Source organism: Anas platyrhynchos, chromosome 8, assembly GCF_047663525.1.
Source record: "Anas platyrhynchos isolate ZD024472 breed Pekin duck chromosome 8, IASCAAS_PekinDuck_T2T, whole genome shotgun sequence".
Lineage (NCBI taxonomy): Eukaryota > Metazoa > Chordata > Aves > Anseriformes > Anatidae > Anas > Anas platyrhynchos.
The window spans coordinates 17,968,304-17,989,177 of NC_092594.1; the positions used below are offsets into that span (position 1 = coordinate 17,968,304).

At 47.2% G+C, this 20,874-nt stretch overlaps 1 protein-coding gene and 1 long non-coding RNA gene across 6 annotated transcripts in view; one reads left to right on the top strand and one right to left on the bottom strand.

The window, feature by feature from the left end:
• Nucleotides 1-1,539: 1,539 nt before the first annotated feature.
• LOC140003020 (uncharacterized) lies at nucleotides 1,540-5,368 on the bottom strand. 2 transcript variants are annotated; one of them, XR_011810923.1, is made up of 2 exons: nucleotides 5,014-5,368; nucleotides 1,540-2,318 (listed from the first exon to the last, which is right to left on the bottom strand). It is a non-coding gene; the product is annotated as an uncharacterized lncRNA (long non-coding RNA). The 2 variants fall into 2 exon arrangements; XR_011810922.1 differs by having other exon boundaries at nucleotides 1,540-2,636.
• Nucleotides 4,394-20,874, top strand: part of KLHL20 (kelch like family member 20) — a 30,918-nt gene continuing 14,437 nt past the window's right edge. The window contains exons 1-3 of one of the 4 annotated variants that reach the window (XM_027463317.3): nucleotides 4,394-4,498; nucleotides 5,485-5,545; nucleotides 18,998-19,571. In XM_027463317.3, the coding sequence (XP_027319118.1) occupies nucleotides 5,523-5,545; nucleotides 18,998-19,571 (597 nt within the window). In that variant the 5' untranslated portion in view covers nucleotides 4,394-4,498; nucleotides 5,485-5,522. Of the gene's footprint in view, nucleotides 4,499-4,541; nucleotides 4,561-5,484; nucleotides 5,546-10,444; nucleotides 10,524-10,576; nucleotides 10,760-18,997; nucleotides 19,572-20,874 lie in introns of those variants that run through there. The other 3 variants (XM_027463318.3, XM_038182828.2, XM_038182827.2) reach the window with 3 other exon arrangements.

The following is a 20,874-nucleotide window of genomic DNA, read 5'->3' on the forward strand; positions in this document are numbered from 1 at the left end:
CATGGGTGACACAGCCCCTCTGGAGCTCGGCTGTGTTTGTGGTGGGACTCCGAGCCAAGCTGCAGGCTCAACCCCACGCGTCTGTAAGATACGATTAAGAGAGAAGCAGCCTCTACCAAAAAAAAGGAGCAATAGGTGCTGAAAAGCAGCTGCAAAGCTTCCCAAGGTGGGGGCAGCAGTGTAGAGCAGTCTCCTGAACACCTGTCTCCACGCTCTTGCCTGGCCTGTGTCCCTTCATCGTGTGCTGGGGGAGGATGTGGTGTCCCCACCATGTCATTCCTGGGGCTGCACTCACTCACTCGGGATGAGAATTAGTCTCCCCTAACCTGGTAGTGCTGCAGTAGCCCAGGAGAGCCTGGTGAGGTTATTCTGCAGAACCTGGAGAGCAAAGCGGGGCAGATGGGCTGGGGCAGGGGCTTGGTGGGAGCCAGGGAAGGAAGGGGATGTGATGGGATGGCAGCCAGGACAGATCAATTGGCCCATGCTGCTGGGTTTGAGTTGCCCCATAAAAAAGCAAGTCTCAGAGGCATCCCACGAAGCCTGGAGCAAGGACCCTCTTAGCCTTGCTCTCTCTGATGGTTTTCACTCCTTCCAGAGCATTGTTCTTGCTCTGCATGGTTAAAAGCTTAAGGCTTCAGAAACCCAGTGCTCCATTGCTCTCCAGCCCAACGCAAGCCAAGATGAGCTTTGATTTTAACCAAGAGAACAAGAAAAGAAATTCCTCCCCAAGTCTGCTGGGGCAGACATTCCCTCTTGGTGTGTGATGGGGGCTGGCATCAGCCCTTCATCCCCCTCACTGTCTGCAGACACCCCCCGAGGCATGACAGCTTTGCCATAATAAAGGGCTGTCACTAGCCGAATTATTCCAGCTACAGCATGTCAGCCACGGGTAGGATGGACCAGAGCCCTACAGCTCTGGAGAGAATCCTCAGGGCTTTAGTGGCCAAGACAGATCTCAGGCAAATATTGTCAGTAGATAAGGGAGGTGACCTTTCCCAGCACTGCCGAGGCCAAACTGCAGTGCTGCGTCCAGTTGTGTGCACACCAGTACAGCAGAGACATGGAGCTATGAGAGGGACTGCAGCAACGGGCGTCTGCGTAGGAAGTTGCCCATAGGCAGGTCGATATTTGGGGCTAGGGCTGATTGCTGCTAAGGACAGCCTGTGGTTCCTCTGAGCAGCTGCCACAGAGGTGTGGGGGCATTAGTATGGACTAGTGTCTCCTGTGACAGCTGGAGGTCTCTACGAAAGAGATTGATAAAGAGTGATGTAACCCACAGGGTCCTGGGCACTCACCAGCCACTGCCACCTCCCAGGGCCATGGGCACCCCCAGGAAACCTCAGTGGGACACGGGCACCCTGCCAGGATGTGGTCTGTCCTGCTGGGGCCTGGGGGGCACCTCACAGCTCTTCTCTCCCAGCCCAGCTCCCTCATTCCTCTGCAGGTGTGTTCTCTAACACCTGCATGCAGCAGCCCTCACTTGCCCCACTGCCTCCCGTGTGCCTGTGCCCCAAGCCCCTTGGTACCAAAGGACACAAGTTGCTGTAAGGATGATCTTTATTCAGCTGGGAGAAGTGGTCTGCCACCAGCAGGGATTTCCAGGAGTCCCCCAGCCAGCTCACTGCACACGCGTGCTCCTGCTGTCCTCTGTGGAGCAACGAAGCAGAGCCACGTCCTTTGGGATGCCAGCAGCCCCAGCGGTGCCTCTGGGAGGGTGCAAAAGGGGACTCTCCTCGGAGGCCCTCATGAGATGAATGTCGATTCCCCGCTGGTGTTGTGCTGGCTGGGCACGGGCAGCCCACCAGGGGACAGCTGGCAATGTCGGTGGCGCCCGTGCAGGGCGGTGATCAGGGCGATGTTGGCATCCAGCTGTCAGGGGAGGTGCCTTCAGCACAGGAGCCTTTGGAGGGCTGAGGGGTGTCCTGCCTCACCGGCTCGCTGTCAGTCTGAAGAGAACTGACTGTCAGATGGGTGAAAAGGCTGTGCCAGAATTATTAGCCAGGCACTTCCTTCCCCCTGCGTCTTTTCCCGGTGCGATGCCTGCCCTCGCACGGGCCTTGGAGGTCCTAAGACCAAGGGCTACCCTCCTTGTTGCTGGGGGTACTCCAGGGGGCTCTTATTTTCTTGTCCTTGTTTTGTGCCTTCTCCCTTGGCAGTGGGAGCCCGAGCTCTTGCAGGCAGAGCTGGTGGAGGCGCTTGAGGCTCCTCACCACGACGGCAGCATTGGCCTCCACCCGGCAGCGCAAGGCGTAATCATGCAGAGCGCCCTTTCCCCGGCAGTCTGTCCCCACAGAAGCTGAGGCCCACCGGCCTGTTCCCTGGAAGCGACAGGAGAAGAGGCACAACGAAGGGCAGGGCTGAGGGCTCGCGGGGTGGAGAACTGCCCTGGGCTCGGCTTCCTCTGGAGCATCCAGCCTCGAAGCCTGCTGCTGCCGCTGCAGCCCGCACAGGGGTCTGTGTGCCCAGCAGGGCGGTGGGCCTGAGCCCCCCGTGGTTTGGGCCGTGCCCTGGGTGTCTCGGTGAGAAGGAGCTGTGGCCAGAGCCATGTCCAAGCTGGGCAGCCGTGGCACGGTTCTCCTCAAAACCCTCTTGGGGGCAGAGTGGAAGCCCCCATTGAGAGGAAAGCCCCAAGTTGGCTGTTGGTTGGATACGGTCACAGAACCAGTTAGGTGTGAATGGAATCATGGAATCATGGAATCATGGAATCACTGAGGGTGGGAAAGAACATCTGCTCCAACCACCCCCTGCCACCAATGTGACCCACCAAACCATGTCCCCCAGCACCACGTCCAACCTCTCCTCAAACACCCCCAGGGATGGTGACTCCACCACCTCCCTGGGCAACCCGTCCCAGTGCCTGACTGCTCTTCTGAGGAGAAATTTTTCTGATTTCCAACCTGAACCTTCCCTGGCACAACTTGAGGCCATTCCCTCTAGTCCTATCACAGTTACCTGTGAGAAGAGGCCGACCCCCAGCTCCCCACCCCTTCCTTTTAGGCAGTTGCAGAGAGCCATGAGGTCTCCCCTGAGCCTCCTCTTCCCCAGCCCAAACACCCCCAGTTCCCTCAGCCGCCCCTCACAGGACTTGTGCTTCAGGCCCTTCACCAGCTTCACAGCCCTTCTCTGGACACGCTCCAGGGCCTCGATGTGCTTCTCGTAGTGAGGGGCCCAAAGCTGAACACAGCACTCGAGGTGCGGCCTCACCAGAGCTGAGTACAGGGGGACAGTCACCTCCCTGGCCCTGCTGGCTGCACTATTCCTGACACAAGCCAGGACACTGGTGGCCTTCCTGGCCACCTGGGCACACTGCTGGCTTATGTTCAGGCGAGCATCGACAAACACACCCAGATGCTTTTGGTCTGCACAGATTTCGAGTCACTCTGCCAAGCCTGTAGCACTGCATGGGGTTGTTGTGGCCAAAGCGCAGGAGTCAACACTTAGCCATGTTCAACCTCATCCCACTGGCCTCTGCCATTGATCCAGCCTTTCCAGGTCCCTATGCAGAGCCTTCAAATGTAAAGTGTTGTGAAGTAGGAGTGGAGCTGTGAGAAACAAAGTTGTGTTTTTGCAGTAGAGAGCTAATTTTCTGTATTCCAAGGTAGCTGTGTAGGCATAACAAGGAGAAATGCTAAGTAGATAAGTGGACAGTAGAAGGCCTCACTGTTCCAAAACAAGGTAGAAGCTTGAGAAAACAAGATGAGCAGTGTGAGAACAGTAAAACAAAGACCACAAGCTCTCAAAACATAAGAAAGAAATTAAAGGGTTGAAAAAAAAAAAAAATTTGTACATATATGGTATAGAGGAGTGTCGAGTAGCTTGTGAACCTGTAGTACTCAGCCTATGAGGAAACAGGGGAGGTGAGCAGGGGTCGGGTAATAGGGAATAAAAGGTTAGGATTTGTTTACTAAAATGTGACGGGATGCCTGCCATTGCGATCGCGAATAAAATAGCTTCACATAAGATCCTATCTAACGAAAATATTTGAGATTTTTCTCATTTTCTGGAATTAGTCCCCCAGGGCCATGACTCACAGGATCCTGGGCACCCACCAGCCACCACCACCCCCCAGGGCCATGGGCACCCCTAGGAAACCTCAGCGGGACACTGGCACCCTGTTAGGATGCGGTCCATCCTGCTGGGACTCGGGGGCACCTCACAGCTCTTCCCATTCCCCTGCAGGCGTGTTCTCCCCAAACCCACAGCCAGAGCAGCCCAGTGGGAGAAAGTCACACAAGGGCAAGAGTCAGCCTGAGTGCTTTGTGCTGAGGAAGCAGCCTGCTGCTTGTGCTGACCACCAGGCCCCACTCCAACCACCCAGGGCCCCCTGCCCCTCGCCCCCCTCGGGCTTTCCCGGTGTAGGGGCGGCGCTGGGCGGCCGGGACCGGGGCCGGGCCGGAAGGGGCGGGCGGGCGGCGGTGGCGGCGGGGCTGGGGGCGGTGCGGGCCCTGCGCTTCCTGCCGCTCGGCACCCACGGCGGCGGCCCGGGACCGCGCCCGGCGTGAGTTGAGGAGGGAGCCGGGGTTTGGGGGGCACGGAGCCGGCGGGGCAGCCCCGTTTGGGGTGCGTGGGGAGGGCTCGGGGCGGGTCTCAGCGGTTTGGGGGCGTCCGCAGGGTGCCCGCGGGGTGCGGGGGGGAGGCAGCGGGGGAGCCGCAGTCGTGTGGTTTTGCCTAAAGTTTGCCCGCTTCGCCCCGTTTTTGGGAGGGGGGAAGGCGGTGCGTGTCAGCAGGGACAAACAGCATCCTTCCAAGAAGACATGCTTGCTGCTTTAAATAATGTTTGAAGTAAATTTACTCCTCGCTCCGTCCTTAAAACTGGAATTGAGGTGGTGGGTGCCCTTCTGAAGCAGGGATAATCTACGCTAAAATCAGAAATTAGTGGCTCAGGGTGGACGGGCTGTGCACTTTGCAGCTGTTACCCCCCTCAGAAAACAGGCAGGTAGAGGGGACGTGGCCAGCACCAGGCAGCATCGGTAATCCTTGCAGGTGTAGTCCCGGTATTAGCATCGCGCTTACCTCTGGGCACGCAGTTATCTTCAGTTTCCAGGCCCTGGTTTTATCTCGCATTGAATTCTGTGATTTTTTGGAGGGTGCCAGGCTGCCTTAGATCTCTGCTGAATCTCAGGGAGAGAGCTGCTTCTGCTCGAGGTGTGAGAGGGAGCCCACCCGGTTCCCCAAGACACTGTCCTTTGGTGGAGGAGTTTGAAGGATTCGGGGAGGCAGAGGGTTTGCTGGCTTTGATCTGTGTGTGCCGTTTGCCTAAAGAATCATGCAGCTGCGGTGAAATTACCTTTAATGATGATTATGTTTTCTTCTGCTTTATTCTCTGCAATCTAGCCGTCGTTAATCTGGGCTGTGAATGTATAGCTGGGTAAGAGCTTGAAGGCATGTGAGGATGTGCGTGTGGTCAGTTCTGCTGGCCCAGAGTCAGACCGAAGAGGAAAGAAGACTCTTGCTTCACCTTTTTTATTTCTTGTCTTGGATCAGGTCTTGAAGTGTAGAGTGAAGGTTTCTCTTCACAGTGCATGGACGGAAAGCCAATGCGCAGGTAAGATGAAAATCAATTGTCCTTCTCTTACCCCAGTACAGTATAATTTTGTTTGGTTTCAGAAGTGCCTACACCATAAAACTATTTTTTTAAAGACATGGATAGGAGAATTAGAATATAAAGCATCTATCTTTAGTCCTTGCTTCTATGTATTTAGTTTTCAATATGCTCTTAGAAAAAGGGTATGGAAACAAGCTATAATTCTCCATTCTCCTCTCCCCCCCTCACTTACTGTCATTTAAAATCCATTATTTAATTACTTTTGTGTTATGATTGTGTGAAATAAACTGCCTGGGAATAAAAATGATTTCTAAGGGGTGTTATTTTCCCCTTAACTAAAGGAGTTTAGCTCCTTTGATGGGGTAAGGTCTTGGGTGAAAAGGAGATTTCCTCTTCTAATTATGGATGCCAGCTGCCTCAGTTCTAATGAGCTGAAGATGCAGCTGAAGTTTAAGTCTGGCGTATGCCTTGCTGTGGTTATGTCAGAAACATTATCTGTTATGTAGAAGGAAAAAAAATGTTCCATTAAATTAGCATGACGGCAGGTTGGCAAACGGGATTGCTGGTTCTAGCTGTTGTTCACTATCAAATGTGCAATGGCAAGTCTTAACAGCAGATGTATTTCTGCATGCAAGCTGTGTGGAAGCAAAGCATCCTGAAGTTTTACACCTCCAAATGAAGTAAAGGGAACTAATGCAAATTGCCCAGGCTGTCTGTACTCTAGGATGTTAAAAGCAGGGAAACTTTACTATGGCTAATTCTGTAAATGGTAGTGTGAGAGAAGACAAGGAATGTAAACCGTACATGAATATATAGAGTGTTTCTAGCTGCAGCATTTGCAGAAAATATTATTCTGATTTCTATGGTGTGGAAGGAGGTAAGAAATAAATAATCATTTAAACCCTTGAGGAGTGACACTGTTGTTTAATTAAATAAACCCCTCAAGCGCAACAAAAAAGACTGTGCTGCTGCTTCAGTTAAGCTAATGAGTAAACCTTGGGACATGATATGGGCATCACTGGGGCTATGTATTGTTTGGTATTTTTGCCAAGATAAGAAATGTGGTTTTTAGACAGTGAGGATGTATATATGGCTCTATTGTGAGTTCTTTTTTACTCCGAGACAAATGAAGTAGCAGACCAGCTTCCTTCCATCTTCGTCTTCTGCAGCTGAGACTGTTTAAATCTTAACTAATATAAAACCGTATCTCTTCAGATTTTCATGTTGTACTCCATTTATCAAAACGCTCTTGCAAAATAGCATGGAATTTGTGAATAGCTGGGCTTGTGTTCTTGTTTTCTCTCCTTTATTTTTGGGCTCCTACTGCAAAAATCGAGGTTGTAAATTTGTCTGCTGATTTCTCCTTGTGGCATTGAGGCGGAGAACAAAAGTGCTGAAGTTCAGAGGTATTCTGGGGGTTATGGCCTTAGGTTTGCTGTCACAGAAGTTCTGCCTGCCACTCATGCTGGCGTAGTTCTGGTGTTGGGTAACAGCACTGGGCTGAAGAAGGAGAGGTTTTCTCTTCTGGTGCAGACCTTTCACTACCTTTTGTTTTCCCTCCCTCTGTGGCAAGCCAGTGCAGAGCAGGGATGATGTGTTTGACAGATTTACACGGGCATTATTTTTGGGCTAACCCTTCAGTGGATCACTGTGCCTGGATGTGTTGTGTTGCTGCAGTCTAGCCTGACAAGCGTGGCTCTACAGCGGGCTGTGGACTTCAGTTCCTGAATATCCTTGTGTTGTAAGGGCCTCTGTGTGGATTGTTAAAATTTCTGTTTGTTGTTCTGCTGCTTATTTTAGCAGAAAAGGATGAAAGCTTCCTGACTGGGTTTCAGGCTCCCAGATCTTCCTATGAAGTGCAGCTAAGCAGCTGGGGGAGCACTTGCTTTCATCCTTGTACTCAGGGCTCTGCAGCCATTTCAAACCACGAGCGAGAGTTGTGGCAGATCCTGCAAGAGGAGGGGAGCCGGGCTCGGTCGGTGTTTGTGTTAACAAGCATGGTGACTTGGTGTCAAATGCGTGCAGTGTCCAGGGGATGGGAAGCACAATTTGAAGAGAAAATGAGTTGCAGCTGCTCCTGTCAGGATTGTAGCAGAGCGAATGCTAACTGATGTTTGAGCAGGATTTATCTTGCATCAGAAGTGAAGCGGTAGTTGGGGCAGGCTGTGTTTTCTTGCTGTAGGGAGCAGCAAGAGAAGTTGTTCTGCTGAAGGCAACAGCAAGGCAGAGGGGACCTCACCAAGAAGGGCAAAGTCCCACAGAACCTGGGCAAAGAAGGCAGAGCAGATCTGGTGACCAAGAGTCCTGCAATCATCAGGCAAGTCTGTAGTGATGGGGAAGGGCTGGGGTGAAGCAGAAACCAGCCCAGGAGGTCAGTGCCAATGGGGTATGTGGCCAGGCGCTGATGTGCCTGTAACATAGCTCAGGCAAGGCACAAGGGCTGGAGCAGCTCCCAGGCCAAGTGGGAGACCTCCTGGCTCTTTCACCAAGCGCTTTTCCAGCAGCCTGCTTGCTCCCAGGTGACAACGACATTGTGTTGGAGCTGGCTTCAGTGCAGGCAGCCAAACCCTGCCAAGGAGGAGAGGTTGCAGAGCCTGGTGTTGTGCTTGGGGAAATTAACTGGTTGCTTTTCCAAGACAAACTGCAAAAAATTTAGGAGGGTTTTTGGAAGTCTCAAGGAACAACCTCATCTTTCCGCACATCAGCGTCCTCATTTTTGGTGAAACTGAGAGATTTCTGGGTTTGGACAATGAAAAGCCAACTAAGCAACATAAATAGGGATGTGTATGGCGGATCACTGCTGCCCTCATTTTGAGTCATAAACCTGGCAGCAGTATTATTTTATATGTGCTTGTTTGCATAACAGCCTTGTTGACATGTGCCTAAACCTTGCTGTCTAGGTAAGAAAAGAAGTCAGCAGTATTTTTTACTAATAATTAGATTTCTAATTAATTCAGAGGTTTGTTTGCCACAATTAGGCATTTCCATTTACTTGGTAGGCAGTGTTGTAGCAGACCTAAGGTCTTTGTCCTGGCAGTTCTGTAATAAGTCTAGGAAACCTTTTCTTTGTGTATGCATAGAATTCAAAGCTAGGCTTTGACAGAAATTGCTACTGCTTGGTTCATTATCTTCGTCTGTTGATAAAATCCATTGCTACTGAAGTCCATGAGAGCAATGTATGATTTCAGTTGACTTTTTCAGCCTGTTACTTGTTCTGTTTTGCGGGTCTCTGTTTCATGTCAGCCTATTGTTTTTTTCAGAATTACATTCAAGCTTTCTTGTAATCTCATGCTAAAGCGGACGTAATCTTAGACCAAAAAAATGCAGGCCATTCTGACTTTAAAGTTAAGGAGCTCTGTGACAGTATTGGAAAGTATTTTTCTTTGATATTTTTGGAACTTTTGAAGAAGCTGCTGTGTGCAGTAAGGATGGGTGTCTCATAGATGCCTGTGTTAATGATTGAAGTTTTGGGAACTGGCATAGATGAATAAAACGGAGGTAGAGCAGCCTATTTATCTGCCAGCGTGGCAGACTGTCTGCGTTCCCATTTGTACTTTTCGGCAGTGTGCTACAAAAACTGATCCTTTGTCAGCCCTTTCTTAATCCCATTGTGTTTGCTGATTTCCCCAGCCCTGCATTTTGATGGAAGCTAATCCCAGAATATCTGCATAGCTGAGCAGGAATCTTTTATCCTTGCATACACATTTCCTCTTCGGCCCTCAACTCTTCTTAATCACCCCAAGTATTCAGGAGCAGCTCTTAGCTTTGCATGTGTTGGGGGGGGCAGCAGCTAGCCTAGCATGTGAGAATCAAGTGCTGCCTTATGCCTTTCACACCTCTAAGCTACTGAGTCATCGTTTCATTCTCTATGCATATATATGCATAATGCACACATAATGCAGTGAAATTATTATCCTTGTGGAGATGCATGCCGTTGGACGGTGTCCTTTTAATTCACACTCCTGTGCCTGCGCATAGCAGCAACCCACGGTGCTTAACATCCAGCATCTGGCTTGCTCCAGGATGGAAATTGCCGAGCCCATTGATCACTAGCTTCTGCATTGCCCACAGATAAGTTATGGATGAATCAGAAGTGCTAATTTGCTTATTGTTCTTTTTCCATCCATTCAGTTTTCTTTAATCATTAACCAGCACTTTCCTTCCCGAAGGAAGGAGGCTGGATACAATGGGCGCACTCGGATAAACAATGCAGAAATTCCTGCAGTTCTTACTAAGCAGTTTCCTTTTCAGTTAGCTGACTGAGATATGTTCGGCAGTCAGATTTGGAGAGAAAAGCCTCTTCTGGCCTGGCACAGCAGGGCCAGGCCCAAATCTGGCCGGCTAAGCACCTGGCATAATCTGTTCCACCGAGGAGTTTTGGGTGGTGATGTTGGCAGGACACACTGCGATCCTTGTGGGGTCGTAGCCTTAATCCAGTCTCTTTTGGAGTTCGAATCAGTGCCGGCCCAAAAAGCTCTCTGAGACATGGTTTAGGGGTGTTTTTAGGGGGTCGCCTTTGTTTGAGGAAAGCCTGGTATGTTTTGGGGCATGGCGAAGGGGTCCTGCTCCCCTAAAGGAGCTCCTGTCACGGTCCTAGGCCGTGTCTTATAATCTGTATTTTTTTTTATTATTATTTTTTATTTTATTTTTTTTTCCTTCCCACAGGGGTTTGACACAGCTTTAAATCCCCAAAGCACAACAAAATCCATTTTGCTTGCTTAGCAAGAGATAGACTCAGTACAGGAGGATTTTGTCCCCACCTTTCTCCATCCCTTGGCTGAGGGATTAAATTACTTATCCTCTGGCCTTCGCTGCTGAGGACTACAAAAGAAAGCCCATTAGGTAAATTAATCTTTAGCCAAGGTTTCTTGAGTTCTTTTGTAGGAGTACCGTTGAATTTAGTTCTATTTTGCTACTGCAAGGAGTGTTTAGCTGCACTGTCTGTGAGGAACTTTGAAAATGGTCGTCACCCCACAAGGTGAACTTGGGTTGTGGGGGACAGGAGTGGGTGGAGGAGAGTGAGAGGCAGGGTAAGAGCAGAAGGATTTGTCAGAGGTGTCAAGAAAGGAGAGCAGTGATGGATAGAAGAAAGATAAGAGTAGGGATTAAAAACAAAATAAGAAATAAATTAAAAAGAAAGCCAAGGCATTTAAGGTGCAGAGGCTGAGCAGAAGCAAGCAGCAAAACCCAGAGGGGAGACCCAGCTGGATCTGTGTAAGTAAGATATGAGGAAGAGGTAATGGTCTGAAACATCTGAACGCGATGATCAAGGAGAGGGTGTGGGGGGAATGGGAAAACAGTCTAAGATGCAAGTGAATAATTTGAACTGCTGCAAAGAGACTGGTTTCCCTGTGGTTAAAAAACGCATTTGACATAATAATGAGAGGAAAGGATGTGAGTTATTTAATCCTTTCCTTCAAGCATGCTGCAAAATACATCGAGCAATGGCAGAGCGATCTCGTTTTAACTCTTAGTATGAACAAAGTGAGGTAGTGTAGCTCCCAAATGCAGTGCACCAGAGGAGCTGGGAATGGATAAGATGTGTGTTGGCTCTTTCAGCGTACCTCCAGCAGCCTGTGCACTCACTGGTTACTCAGAGCTACCATCACTCTGATGCTTTGCTCTGTATATTTTACTTCCTCCAAATGATGTTTTATTTTGAAGTGGAATTTCTGATGTTTTCTTTATTTTCATAGCAGCTGATAGGTGCTGTTGCATCCTTTTTAGCAATTGCATATATGGTATGGGGCAGAAATAATGCTCTGAGCATGCAAAATGACGTCTCAGGTGAGTGTGTGGCGCACTCAGTGTGCACTGATCCCCAAACTCGGGTTGCTGAAAGCAGAGTTGGGTTTAATTCCTTTCTTGTTTATGGCTGAACTCAGTGCTAATGTGATAGTGAAGCCTGGGATGTTGGCAGACAGCTTGCAAAGTGAGGTATGAGATGTGTCAGCTTGGTTCATCCCTACAGACCTGCAGGAGGGCTCGGGGCAATCCTGCATTCCTGTTCTCTCCAGTTAGCATCCAGGAGCCGTGTGGGGTGTCACCATTACAGACGGGGCACCAAGCATCATCTCAGCACTGCTGCACAGAGGGATGTTGCACTTCAACCACGGCGGAGCTGACATCCACTTGGGGATGCGAGGGATGGAGGAGAGAGAGCTGAAGCTATGTAAAGAACAGCAAGTAGCTAGAACATTATGCACGGAGCTAGCAGGACAGTATTTCTTACCTACTCTGTGCCAGAAACTTAGCTTGCACCTTCCCAAATGATTTCTCATCTCTAAAATTACCACCTAGACTTTTTTTTTTTCCCCCATAGGCTAATAGTTGAATACTCTGGTTTTGACTTTTTCTGGTTGGTTTGATAATCCCAGTCACCTTCTGCAGCTCCTAGTCTGCCATTCTTGGGAAGGATTAACCTTTGTTGAAACGTGTCAGGGATGGTGGATTGTGTCAGAAGCTCCCATAATTCAAAAATAACAGAATAGGTAATGATTAAATGGATAGTTTGTGAACCTGAAAGATCCTTGTCATAGGCTTCAGGCCATTTTAAGCTACCCAAGTCTGCGTGACAGTTGAGCATGTTTGTCGCGTTAAAGGGGTGTAGCTGATTAACCGTCACGGGCCCGTTTGGATTCAGAGTACTGAACCAGTCGGACATTCACCAAAACTGGGGGTCCGTTCGGACATTCACCAAAAACATATTAACCACCTGGGGGTCCGTTCAGACATTCACCAACAATGCATTAACCGTCTGGGGGTCTGGTTAGATTCAGAACACTGAACTATCACGGATAACCACCCTCACCCTAGTTGCATTAATGAGAGCTATCACAATGCAATCAAGTATGGTTTATTACAGCAACAGATAATCAGGTTCTTTTGGATTGCCGGTGATAGTGACTATCTGCAAAAGCAAGCTAGTATGCATGAAATACACAGGTGTTACAGGGGTTCTAGGTGCGGGTTCTAGGTGCGGGTTCTAGGTGCGGGTTCTAGGTGCGGGTTCTAGGTGCGGGTTCTAGGTGTGGGTTCTAGGGGTTCTAGGTGTTCTAGGTGTTCTAGGTGCGCAGCCTAGAAATAAACGCGTTAAAAGGATCAAAGACTCTATAGAGATTTATAAGCAAATATTCAGATCTCACCCAAAGGCGTCCCAATGGGGGGGGAAGAGAGGCTCAGCCCGTCGACTGATCCCAGGAGTCAGGAGGTCCTAAGGATGTTGTATGTCCTTGGGATGGTATCTCCCCTGACGATGGTATCTTCCCTAACATCCCCTCTCTCTTGGGCCAATTTATATTATTTTCTGTCTTCTAGGTGGAGCTTGAGTGGCTCTAGTCAAGCATATCTTAGTTATGATTGGTGTAAAGTTTTCCCGTCTCCGTTTAAAGTAATAGGCTCCGAGGAATTCAGAGCGCATGCTCAGTGAGGGGTGGTCGCACCTTGGAGGCGGGTAGCTTTTGGGATGGAGGTGTGTTTTGGTATTATAATGATATTATAATGAGCAAAAAGTACACTAGGGTACAGCATTTGTCAAAACATGACAGGTCTTTGGCTTAGGGTGGCAAAAAGTGCAGCTTTGTGCACAAGAACAATCGAGGCCCCACCTGATTACAGAGCCTAGCCGTGGTGTCTCCACTCCACTCTACGCTCCGTGGTGTTCCTTAGAGCTAGCACACCAAGTTTCCCCAGCGCGATAGCATCTAAGGTTGGGAGCCTAGGGAATGCTCAGATAATGCAGTTATGCCCTACCCTGAAAGCCTCTTCAATGCTGTACCTTTTCCTTAAAAGTGTGAATGTTAGTTTTATTTTCCTAGTTACTTCAGGCATTTACACCACATAATCCACCCTGTGACTATAGTCACTCAAGCTTCACGACAGTTGGAATATGTCAGGGACATCACATACATTCTCGGATTGAGGTTTACCGAGTGTATGTACATTGTGTAGGGATGCTAAACGTTTCATCATAAACCAGAGTTTAACATACAAACTAATTGTCAGTATAAAACATAACACAGTGAGTATTAGCAGAACAATAACAGGGTGAAGCATCTTGTTGAAGATTCCCTTGGCAGCTGGCAACCATCCAAACAAATTGTCCCACCAACGGTGTCTCTCATCTCTCTTCACTCTTTCCATCACTCGATGTATTTCTTGTGCATCATGGTGGACAGTAATCAGAGTCTTTTGTCCATTTTCTCGGACTTGAGTCATCAGCTGCTTCAGGTCCTCATGTACCAGCAATTTCTTCACCAAGGTGAGGTTCATTCCAATAGGAGTAGGCAGCAGTTCATGAAGCAGAATATAATTAGATGCAATAAGTTGATAAGAAGTGACAGGAACTGAGTAATTAAAATCACATCCTAGAATTTTGGTAAAATTGCAAACACAAACATTAGAGTGATTACTGGTATCTACCACTGTATTATCTACGACTATAGAATCACAATGAGTTCTCATACAAACACAACCTTTCCCAATATATACAAGTACAGTTTTAAGGGTTTCATTAGGATGTATCTCAAAGTGGCAAATATTTTGCTCAGTGTCAAGACAAATGTCTTGAGATTCCAGCGTGTTACTTTCACAGATGAAACCTTTTTGTTCACGCACAATGCATGCATTTACATCAATTGTTTGCCACTTTCCTCCCTTCTGATGGGCCCATACTTTATGCTCTTTAGGATAAAGTATAGTTCCATTATGATTGAGTCCTAATGCAATGATTGGATATACATTGTATATGGTGGCATTACTTATAGTAAGTATAAAGGCAACAATTTGATCATTTTAATGGGTAAAGTTGACTAATTGCCACCAAGCTTGAAATTCTTTTTCAAATTCTGAAGCATTATCCCAAATCAGTTTTCGAATTTCAGTGGGCAAAGTTCCTCCTTCTCCCTCTCTAATAATAGCTGCTGCTACAGATTGTATCCATAACTGTGCTTGGATACAGCTCAAGGCAAGGGAGGTATTGCCTTGGGCTTTTCCAAGGGCATTTACAATTAATTGATGATCATTTTCCTCAATTTGTTCCCAGTGGGGCAAAACATCTGATAGAAGCCATTGATTTGCTCCTAAAGCCAATAAGGATGATTTTATTGGTTGTTCCAATTTCCTTAGGTCATCTGTAGTAGCAGTTACTCTACTCATTAAGACCTCAGCATCAATGCTATTTAATATACCTAATCCTGTCCCTAATAACCCAGTTGCATCCTGTGGCCCTTTTTTAGGGACCAACTAGGGTCAAAGAGTTGTTGTCCCATATTTTTAATTATGTAAGGACCTGTGTTGAAGATGGAAGGAGTTAGACCAATGGGAGACTGAGTCGGTTCGTTTTCAAATATCTGCAGGGGCAGAGGCTTCTTATCCTTTGACCATGAATTCAAATAGTAATTCTGTGCCTCTGTAACCCCAAAGACAGCACACAATTATAAGTTTGGTGAAAGTAAAATTGTACCAGCAATCAAAATTTGGTTCAGTTATTTTAGTTATTTGGCAACCAATTTGTATTGTTTGTCCAGACATGGCTTAAAGTTCAGCCATTCTTAGAGAATCATTCCAACTCCATTCATCTTTTGAAAATATTTTGTTTCCATGTAGAACTAAAGTAGAGAGATTTAGGTCCTTTCTGTTTTGAGATGTTCCAGTGACTGTGCAATACTGTGACAATACATGGTTAAATGCCACGGTGAAACACCTCAGCTCCATGCACAGCCACAGTAGCTAAGTTTCCTTTAAGGTCTGTAATTGCATCAAGGTCAGGGTAAAGCATAGCATCATTAATCCAAACTGTTGATTCGTCATCTTCCAGCTGTCCCTATACAGTTCGCTCAGGGTTCCTGTGAACACAAAAGAAAATAAAATATGCTCGGTTGTATTCAACCGGCAGGGTTAGAAAGAGGGTGAAATAGCAATCTTTGATTTCCCATGCATAGAAATATTTGGGAGTAGTTATCACTATTGCTACTGTTAGAAACACAGAGGGCTTTCACTATCTCTGCCATGTTTGGAACTGTGGCAGTCAAAGGTGTAGTGTTAGCATTCAGCTGTCTGTATTCCACTGTAAAATGCCATTGCCTGGTTGTTTTCTTTACTGGCCACACCGGTGAATTGTAAGGTGAATGGGTCCTTTTAATAATGTCTCTTTTTTCCAATTCTGTTACCACCCCGTCAATCCCCATAAGTGCTGCTGCTGACAACAGATATTGCCGATCATTAATGATTTTAGCAGGGGATGAGGGTATGGATGTTTGTAACAGACTCAGTCTCATGGTGCCTGAATCCCTTTGATGTGTCGCGAAACTCCACACAGTTCCATCAGGGAGTTTCCACACACAACCATGCAGTATGTCAAATCCTAAAATATCAGTATATGCAGCACCAACTAATACTTCTACCCTGGTTAATTTTTGTTCCTCTGGCAACCAGAGTGAAATTTTTGCAGTGGGGCATTGTTTTTCCACACCATTGATTCCCGTGAATTTAACCCTGCGTTGACCAGGTGTTATGCTCAGGGTTTGTGCTGTCTCATGTGTAATTACAGATATTTGGGTCCCAGTGTCAATAAGAAAATTTACCAATATTTTTGGGGGTTCAACAGGAATGGCAATGATAGGGTCAATATGTTCATTAGAGAGCCATTGAATTGTTAATACCTGCCGAGCAGGGTGGCTCATTGCCCTCCCCGGGGATAAGAGTTTTTTTGCCGACACCACAACTCACCTCGTTCCCTATTAGGTTTCAACCTCTCTTTGAATTTGGGATATCTGGGATTTTTAGTGTGGATTTGGCGGACTTGCTGAGAGTGGTCTTGGGATTTAATACTGGATGAATTAATCCAGCCCATTCGGTGTCCGTACTTATCTATGTCTTGTACCAATTCACTCCAGGTGGGAATAGGGGAGTTAGGATTTTGCCTACAACCACTATCATCATCCCTACAAGCAGCTAGTATGTGATCTTGGGTGTTTGCTACAAACATCTTAAGACAATCAGGGAGTCCACGGATGAGAGGGGTTAACCGAATTGGATCAATAGGAGCTAACATCGGGGATTTCCTAAATTCATCTCTTTCATATATCGCCTGAATGCAGGCTGCTTTCTGTACTGCTACAGCCAGGTCAGCTCCTGATGTGGTGGTTAAAAACACTCCAGGTCCCCAAAAGCCTCCTACCTCTTCCTCACTCAACATCATTCGATCTCCTCCTTTAAGAGAAACTCGACACACATACTCAACTTCTGATTCCCCTGACCGCCGTGAGAACTTCTCCTGTATTTTAACCAACTCTGCTGGTGGCAACGGAATCGTTCGCACAGTAGTGCAGATTTCATCATTATCATCAACAGCAGTCTCAGTCTTAACCAAAGGTCTCAAGGAAATGGATTGGGGTTCAGAATCAGAAATCTCTTCAACGCCATCATCACTGTCAGACCAGAAATCACTGTCCCAGCTTTCAGGTTCTGCACTATGCAGCACTCCACGAATCTGCTTGACCGGAGCGCAAGGCTGTACTTTATTTAACAGATGACTAACCCTCTCCAGCATTTGTTTAAGATGATTATTCTCACTCACAAGTTTATCATTTTCAGTCACAAGTTTGTCATTCTCAATGGAAAGTTTATTATTTTCATCCAAAAGTTTATCCACTCTGATTCCTAATGTTTTTCCCGTCTCCCTTTCAAAGGCCAATGATGACTTCAATATTTCATTCTCTGATTTCAAAGCTGTATGTTCCGCATCAGAGATCAGTTTGGGAGCAGGAGTTTCCTTAGCTTTTTGCCGAGCACAAGACAAACAAGCTCCTAACACAGCACAAATTGCACCTTTACCCTTTCTTTGACCAATCTTTCGTGAAGCCTGACACTGCTCAATGTGCTCTACCACTTTCTCCTCATCTTTCCAAAACTTTTGGGAAAACTCCTTCCCTGCCTGGGAAGGGGCACATTTATATTTTTGCAGTAGTTTATCCATAGCAATCCTGCCGACTACGCCAATTTTACTGTCGCGTTAAAGGGGTGTAGCTGATTAACCGTTACGGGCCCGGTTGGATTCAGAGTACTGAACCAGTCGGACATTCACCAAAACTGGGGGTCCGTTCGGACATTCACCAAAAACGTAATAACCGCCTGGGGGTCCGCTCAGACATTCACCAAAAACGTATTAACCACCTGGGGGTCCATTCAGACATTCACCAACAATGCATTAACCGTCTGGGGGTCTGGTTAGATTCAGAACACTGAACTATCACGGATAACCACCCTCACCCTAGTTGCATTAATGAGAGCTATCACAATGCAATCAAGTATGGTTTATTACAGCAACAGATAATCAGGTTCTTTTGGATTGCCGGTGATAGTGACTATCTGCAAAAGCAAGCTAGTATGCATGAAATACACAGGTGTTACAGGTGGTTCTAGGTGTGGGTTCTAGGTGTGGGTTCTAGGTGCGGGTTCTAGGTGTGGGTTCTAGGTGTGGGTTCTAGGTGTGGGTTCTAGGTGTGGGTTCTAGGTGTGGGTTCTAGGTGTGGGTTCTAGGTGTGGGTTCTAGGTGTTCTAGGTGTTACAGGTGCGCAGCCTAGAAATAAATGTGTTAAAAGGATCAAAGACTCTATAGAGATTTATAAGCAAATATTCAGATCTCACCCAAAGGCGTCCCAATGGGGGGGGAAGAGAGGCTCAGCCCGTCGACTGATCCCAGGAGTCAGGAGGTCCTAAGGATGTTGTATGTCCTTGGGATGGTATCTCCCCTGACGATGGTATCTTCCCTAACATCCCCTCTCTCTTGGGCCAATTTATATTATTTTCTGTCTTCTAGGTGGAGCTTGAGTGGCTCTAGTCAAGCATATCTTAGTTATGATTGGTGTAAAGTTTTCCTGTCTTCAATGCTGTACCTTTTCCTTAAAAGTGTGAATGTTAGTTTTATTTTCCTAGTTACTTCAGGCATTTACACCACAATGTTCAGGTATCGATGATGAGTGACCCTACAAAAAAAGGTAGGTGGAAGAGCAGAGAAGTTTGGTTAAATTATGTGACTGGAATTCTTTGCAGTGCAAATCCATCTCCAGCACTGACAAAACTCAAGTGAGAGTGGGGCAGTCAGATAATCTTCATTGCTTTGAGTCACTGTCTCTGAAATGGGGGTAATATTTCTCTACCACACAAGGCTCTTCGGAGGTTCAGTTAATAAATATGTATGTGTAGTTGGATGTTACAGCAGCGTGTCATAAAAAGCATATAAAATAGATATAAATATAAGCCTGAAGGTGGACATTTGTTTATTTCTAGGTACACTTTGGCTTGAGACCGCTTCTTTTTGTGTGTATTTATTTTCACGTTCTCACGCGGAGCTACAGGCAGTGCTGTTTTTGCACCTGTAATTGGTGTGAGCATTAAAGCTTTGGCTGGCAGTGATCGATGAGCTGCTGATGGTCCTGTCTCGTGCTGCAGGTGTACCAGTACTCGACCAGGAGAGACCGGAATGGACGTGACCAGCCGCTGCACACTCGGAGATCCCAACAAACTGCCGGAAGGGGTGCCACAGCCTGCACGCATGCCCTACATCTCCGACAAGCACCCTCGACAAACTTTGGAGGTCATCAATCTTCTCCGGAAGCACCGGGAGCTGTGCGATGTGGTGCTGGTAGTCGGTGCGAAGAAGATCTACGCCCACAGGGTGATCCTGTCAGCCTGCAGCCCTTACTTCCGAGCCATGTTCACCGGGGAGCTGGCAGAGAGTCGGCAGACAGAAGTCGTGATCAGAGACATCGACGAAAGGGCCATGGAACTGCTCATTGACTTTGCCTACACCTCTCAGATCACTGTGGAAGAGGGGAATGTCCAGACCTTGTTGCCAGCTGCTTGCCTTCTCCAGCTGGCCGAGATCCAGGAGGCCTGCTGCGAGTTCCTTAAGAGACAGTTGGACCCTTCAAATTGCCTGGGCATCCGAGCTTTTGCTGATACTCACTCGTGCCGTGAACTGCTGAGGATTGCTGACAAGTTCACCCAGCACAACTTCCAGGAGGTAAGGAGCTCCTGTGCTAGAACCATGGCTTAAAACGTGAGACCTTTGAGCAACTCTTATTTTATGCTTCTTTCCAAATTTTGCCACTTGGTCCGCTAATAATGATGGATGATAGCTGTTAGCTGGGGGACAGAGACAGAAGAGGTACCTGCAGGACTATGTTGTGCTGTTATTGTGTGTGTGATCTGTGGCATTTCATCCCCTGGAGTTCTGTGGTAAATGTGATGTGGAAGGCAGGGCCACCGGCATCGCTGGTGTTTGGTGTTGCATCCAAGGTGGCTGCACAACTGTGTGACATTGCACTTCCCTTTCAGAAGTATTTGTGATTGGAGGGGCCTTAAAATAAGGACAATACATCAAAAAAAAAAAAAAAAGTATTAAGTATAGGGATTGGATGTGGGTGTGTGTGGGGAGCATACAGCTGCCTCAGAGGAGTCTTCAACTCTCGCTGCAAGCAGAAACAGGATTTTTTGCATCTATTATTCAGCAGAATTTGTTTTAAAGTAATTTAACTAGGTTATTTTTTGGCTGACCTTTATAAATCAAATGATTTTTACTTCGTTAATTCTTCACATAAGATTTTTTTTAGGAAAAAAAAGTTGCTATCTCCCAGCTTAGGGAAGGATCAGCATAATGAAGGATTCCCTGAGCAGTACTAGGAAAAGAGTGGGTCTTTACTTAACTATTACACCCAAATGCAGAAAAGAGCGTGATGCCTGTAAGTGGTGTCTTGCCAGAGCCCTAATTGGAGGCGCAAGAATTTGTGTATATTTTGGAAGTGAGTGCTCTCAGTATGAAGGTTTGCCCCCCTGGTAGAAAGATTCATCTCTTGACTTCTCCAGAAACGGTGGAGCAGATAGCCTGTTGTGGAGAAACCTCTTCTTTTCACCTGCTTCACAGGTAGATCCTTTCCAAAGGCAGTGGGAACTCTGGAACTGGGTACTGATGCTAATTCACTTTCCCCAGAGAAGTGGCACTATGTGATTGATTGCAGCTCAAAGACTTTTTTTTCCCCCTGGAGGGAACAGATTGGAATTGTATTAATTTCAGTCAGATAATACTTAAGAAAATTATGAGCAGAAGCAAGCACAATTGAACTTGACTGTTGGGCACACTGGAGACAATGCTTGCTATCTAATAGTAGACACATGATAGCAGCTTACTCTAAAAGTTGCAATTAAATCTGGCATTCCTAACCATAAAGACTGGAAAACAGAATTTGCTGTTTAACATGAGGCTGTTTTTTCTGGAACTTGGTGATTTCCCAAAAAGCCCTATGTTTTATCTGACCATTTTATGTACT